Source organism: Ovis canadensis, chromosome 10, assembly GCF_042477335.2.
Source record: "Ovis canadensis isolate MfBH-ARS-UI-01 breed Bighorn chromosome 10, ARS-UI_OviCan_v2, whole genome shotgun sequence".
Lineage (NCBI taxonomy): Eukaryota > Metazoa > Chordata > Mammalia > Artiodactyla > Bovidae > Ovis > Ovis canadensis.
Genome location: NC_091254.1, coordinates 46,679,286 through 46,685,285, shown reverse-complemented (window position 1 = coordinate 46,685,285; position 6,000 = coordinate 46,679,286). Strand labels below are relative to the sequence as shown.

The 6,000-nt window shown below is 43.6% G+C and overlaps 1 protein-coding gene across 1 annotated transcript in view; it reads right to left on the bottom strand.

Moving 5' to 3' along the window:
- Positions 1-1,044: 1,044 nt before the first annotated feature.
- Positions 1,045-6,000, bottom strand: part of LNX2 (ligand of numb-protein X 2) — an 88,560-nt gene continuing 83,604 nt past the window's right edge. Inside the window, exons 9-10 of the mRNA XM_069602246.1 lie at positions 5,001-5,159; positions 1,045-3,296 (exon numbers count right to left, since the gene is read on the bottom strand). Coding sequence (XP_069458347.1) covers positions 3,161-3,296; positions 5,001-5,159 — 295 coding nt within the window. The 3' untranslated portion in view covers positions 1,045-3,160. The remainder of the gene's footprint in view (positions 3,297-5,000; positions 5,160-6,000) is intronic.

The following is a 6,000-nucleotide window of genomic DNA, read 5'->3' as shown; positions in this document are numbered from 1 at the left end:
GAGCTCAAAGATGGTGCTTTAGAACTATGCCTGGAAGTACGTGATTGGAGCCATAAGAAACACCAACACAAAGGCCTGCTGAGAATCATCACATGGAGGATCATTCTCTCGAAAGTGGGGAGTGGAGATGAAAGCGGGCAGCATTCAAGCTATGCCTCCATATATGGGACCATGTGAGCAGGCAGAGAAGGGACAGCATTACAGGGACACAGGAGGGAAGACGACCAGCGTGCGTGAGGGTGGGACCTGGGGCACCTGCTGGAGTGATGGGGGTAAGTGTGGCTGCAGAGCCGTAGAAATCCTGACTGAGGTTGGACCAGAGGCCTCGGTTTGAGCTTAACTTACAAGGAAATTGGGAACCAACTTTCAACTAAAAATAACCTTTTTTTTTTTTTTAATGCAGGCAGTACCCAAAGTTCTACAAGGATGGAAACCCCAGTGAGGGCCACCTGGGAGGTGCTGTGAGAGGAAGGGGTGAGGAAACCAACAGAAATGCAAGGTGAGCTACCCTGGAGATTTAGTTTCCTAGTGAAAGTGAAGTCGCTCAGTTGTGTCCAACTCTTTGTGACACCATGGACTGTAGCCTATCAGGCTCCTCCATCCATGGGATTTTCCAGGCAACAGTGCTGGAGTGGATTGCCATTTCCTTCTCCAGGGGATCTTCCGGACCCAGGAATCAAACCTAGGTCTCCCGCATTGCAAGCAGACGCTTTACCGTCTGAGCCACCAGGGAAGGTCAGCCACATTCAGAAAATAAAAAGTTGGTGAGGTTAATAACTTTATATTACACAATACATCCAGGGTATTAGCACTTCCGCACGTGGCCCTTGCCATGTTTCTGGTGCTCAGTGGTCGCCATCCAGAGGTCTGGCACTGGCTGACAACCCGACAGTCAGTAGGGAGGGAGTGGGCTCCGCCTTCGGCAGTGACGATTAGAAGACGGGTTTGTGATCCCAAGGTGTCAAGCTTGGGATGCTGTAGTGGGACACAATGCCACAAACAAAAATAAGTCTGCACCTGCGGTGCAAGAAAAGACAGTGTTGCTCTTGTGGAAAGGATGATTTTTATTTCCATCCTAAGTGATTATCACATTATTATTTAAACACATTTGAAAAATCCTGAAATAATGTAAACTGAAGGCACAGAACAAATCAACACATTTAACTGAAGCTTGAGATGAGGGAATTCGAGTATTTTTTTTCAGTAACAATAAATTATGAACAAGTTTCCATCACCAAACATCATGCTGACCGAAAGCTCTGGTCTTTCATAATAAAACCAAATTAGCTTAAATTGATTTCAAGATTTCCACGGTAAAATAATATTGGAAAAAAGTCGCCTTTCAAAATACTCATCTGACCCCTGGGTCCGCTGTAAGCCTTTGATTTATAACAAAGTGGTGGTCAGGATGTTTGCTGATGGACTGCCACTTGCCAAGGATGACACATTCTTATAAAATGTTTTAAAAAATAGCAAACTGGGCTACAAAATTCTGTTTGAGGAGCAGGGGAAAAAAAAAAAAACCAAACCTTGTTCCATGTCAATCAGAGTAACAAAGCAGAGTAACAAGTAACAATACCAGACTGCTTCAGAAGCCAGTCACCATAGAATAGTGACACCCTGCAAGGGGCACTCCACTCCATCTTGGTTAACTACTGACCTTAGAGTGTCATAACAGTCATTGTTGCCATTTCTTATTTAGTAAAGAGATATGTTTAAAAAAACAATTTAAAAACTAACTGGAATAATCTCTGACATGCTACACAAACGATGCGATGGCGAGGTTTTAAAGTAACATGGTCATGCTTCATAATATACTGTAGTGTTCTGAAATACATTCTCTGATCATTAACACCGTTTATGACAGAGGGCACTTGTAAATTAGCTCAGATTCTGAACTAGGTTTATAAATGAAACTTTTCAAGTATGCATAATATCCATAAGGTGGAGACTCTCCTCTTATTCACGTCATGTGTTCTTCCAGTGGACAACTGTGATGATGACTAAAGGATAAACAGAATGGGCTGGTCAGTTTTCAGAAACATGTCAAAAAACATGAGACAGTCTAGTGACCAAAGACTGATTGAAAAGCTGAAAAGTTTTTTAAAAATCTGGAGTAGGTGGTTTCAGACATTAGTATCTTTCAGACTTTTTCCTGAAACAACTATGTGTATAAGTAAAGCAATAATGGGGGAAAATAAGGGCTTCTAAAACACTCAAGAGAATAAAATAAAAAAGGCCTATCTTCTACTTAGCTGTGATATATGAGTGTGCATTTAATAGCAATATGCCTTTATTTTTATCATCTAATTGCATAAATCACAAAAACATTCCCAGCCAAGTTTGCTGACAGAAGTATAATACAAACTCTAGAAAATGATTTTTAGCAGAAATTGCTTCAAAATTTTCCTACATAACAAAACATTCCTTTGGAAATGAAATCTTTTAGACTGTCAAGTAAATGCAGCTTTTACCATCTCTAGCACTAAACTATAATTACCTCCCAAATTCTTTTTCATTGGATAATATTATCTTTTATTCTGCAGTATTCTAATAATGGTACATTATTTTTTAAAAATACCTTTAGTGGTCTCAGACTTATGTCTTCATCTATGAGTACTGAGATGAAAGTAGATACAAAATAAGCCAGAAAAATGACCTTTTAAACAGTATTGTTTGAAATGTTGGCACAGATGAAAATGGGGAGCAGCTTCTCCACACTGAGCAGGCGGCCACTCACGGCACTGGCCACCCAAGTGACAGCCCACTTGGCCCGTCTCGGGCACATGGAACTCATTTTATGACTCAGTTACTTAAAACAGAGCTACTGTAAGCCGCCTGATGCAGCCTGCTGGCTCACAGTTTGGGCAGACTTCATTCTTTATTACAGCTCACATTCTGACAACTGAGAACCTGGATTCTGAAAATGTGACCCCACGAGGGTTAGGGGAAGACACGTTCTGAGCTGAGAGAAATGCGACAAACTGAGGGGGAGGAGGCATTTAAATATTAATAACAAAAGGACAAGCCTGGTGGGTTTGGCCCTGTGTGTCCCAGCTGCGTCAGCAGGCCCTAACAGAAACTTGCCAAAACCAAAGGGGTTTCTTCCCAAGACCTAAAAAAATAGGGAAGCTGTTCGACTTAACATCAAATTCAAAATCTACACGAGGCTGCCAGGCCAACAGATGACGGTCAGCGTGACTTTGTTTCTCTGCTCCTTCAGCATGGGGACCAGCGCCGAGTGGCTCATGCCCACGGTCGACAGGCCGTTCACAGCCACGATCATGTCTCCACATCTGGACAACGAGAGACAGAAACAGTCACCGTTTTCACGGCATCAGACATGTTGTCCTGAGATTTGCTTGGTACACTTACCCATTAACTGTTGATGATCAGGCTATGTGACTTTCTTTGAGAAATATCTGGGTGATTTTTTAAGCCTATGTTGGCTTTCCCTTGTCAACCAGGGACACCCCCGTGCCAGCCTCTCCTGTAACTGGTGGATGATTTCAAAGGAAAGCAAAGTAATTTTCAGAGAAGCTTAAGCAATGTATAGTTAACAGAATAAATCTGCTGCCTCCTTTAAAAATACCACATGATAAATTTGGAGGGGGCTGCTATTTTCATGGTTGATTTTTTACAGTCCATTCATTTGAGGCTTCAACTAAATGAGACCCACACCTCTTTCAGCCAAGGATGCTCACTGTCCTTCAGCTTAATTATCACAAATGGATGGTGAATCTGAAGACCTTTCTATCTTTTATAATTTTTAGTCTTTATTTTGAATATGAATATGTTACTTTCTTGTGATCTAGTTCAACTTCTTTTAGGAAGTGGAAGTTAATTAGTCTATAATTTACACGAGACCCAGACTGGCTGAACAGTTGGCTAAGAGAATGGTTATTTCATCCCAGCCTCCCACTCTTTGCTCCTGAAGTGATTTTTTCATCTCTACCAGGTGACAGTGGGATCTGGAGCACACTGACCCTGATGGATTTTCCTCGATATTCCCGAGCTGTTGCTCTGTGTTTGCAAAATGTAAATGCCCTGATTTGTGCAGCACTCTGACTAGGATGTCAGCATCTACTTTTTAAGAACTGTTTCTTGCATCCAAAACTAGGTCCTAAGAACTTACAGTCACCCGTCTCCTCTGTCTGTATAATCTCTTGATGGAATGCCTCTTTCTTCTCATGGTGCTTGAGCTCTGAGAAAGGTGGCACAGAGGCTGAGAGGGTACTTTTTGCCCAGTGGTGACAACAGCAGGGGCTGAATGGCCAAGACTCCTAGATTAACTGCTGTCAACGACTTCCAGCTATTTGACTATGGGCAGTTTTTTTTAACCTGAATCCTCAGTGTCTTGCTTATAAAATAGGAACACCAGCAGCACCTACCTCGCAGGCTGCTAAGAAGGTGCAGTAACCCATAGCCAGCACCTAGCACCACGCCTGGCACGCACATCATCCATCAATACTGATGAAACCTTTACTACGAATGCAAGGCCCCACGCTGCCTGCCAGGGATCTAACACAAAATGCAACAAAATCCCTCCCACGTGGACTTGCGTGAATTGAGCGTTATGTTGACATAAGTGCTGTAGAGAAAAGCCACCTACTGACAGGACTGGACTCAGGTGCTCAGGGAAAGCTTTGGGTCATGATGTGTCCGCATGACTCTGCGTTACTGTTAATCTCACAAGAGGCACTGACCTGTGGTACCAAGATGCTTCAGTCTGGATCAGGCCCGGCAGATCTGTCTCTGTAAAGGGCCAAATGGTAGGTAGACAGAGGGCCTGGGCTCTGTGAGTCACTGGTCTCGGGACTGGCCACTTGGCTCTGCCATCACATCTCAGAAGCAGCCCAGGGAGATAGGTAAACAAGGGAGCATGGGTATGTTCCAATAAAACTTTATTTACAAGGATGGACAACAGGCTGGACTTGGGAGCTGACCTTGTGTCCATCACAGTAAATGCAAATCACATCATTAAACACAATAAGACTCACTTTAATCTTCCGTCGTAATAAGCAGGGGTCCCCAGGACGATAGTTTTGATGAAGAAAGGCTGATTGGTATGGTTCTCTTCGTATCCACCGACGATACTAAAGCCCCAGCTTCCCAAGTAGCTTCTTCGCAAGACTATGTCATGGCAGCTATGAAGGGCACTGTCAACACAGAGACCAAGAAAAATTAGTGTGAGGGCTTTTTATAGCCTGTTCATCTTTGTTGTAACTCCACACCATGGTCCGTGCCTCCATTATGGATGGGGAGCAACATACAACATGCCAGAACAGAGCTGCTCATGTGCTCTGGTTTCTTAGCTCAATGAGAAGCACTTAACAGAACACTGACAGAAGTTACTTTGCACAAAGGAACGCTTGTGGTGTTACTACATCTCTGGTCATTAATGTGTAAAAAAGCTTCCAGTAGAGAGGAGTCCCATGCATTGGCCTAATGTTTTAGGACAGTACAGGTTATTTTCGTTATTCTGAATCTTCTGCAGAAGATAAAACAATGCAAACAAGCAGGTGTGTGTACATGCCAGCACACGCAGTGGAAGGGCCCCGGCTCCCACCCCACCAGGGAAAGCAGAGCTGTTGCCCCAAATGACAGCCCTCTGACCCACGGTCATTGAATACTGGTTTGCATACAATAGAGATCTCTGGGAGTCTACAGAACAGTGGCTGTTTAGTGACAGGTATTCCTTTGACCTATACTAAACTAGGTTTTAGTATCCTGTGTTTCTTCTTTTATATTGGAGTATAGTTGATTTAGTTTCCCTGGTGGCTCAGCAGTAAAGAATCTGCCTGCCAGTCCAGGAGACATGAGTTCGATTGCTGGGCTGGGAAGATCCCCTGGAGGAGGAAATGGCAATCCACTCCAGTATTCCTGCCTGAAGAATCCCACAGGCAGAGGAGCCTGGCAGGCTACATACAGTCCATGGGATCGCAAAGAGACAGACACAACTTAGTGACCAAACACCACCACAGTTGATTTATAACGTTG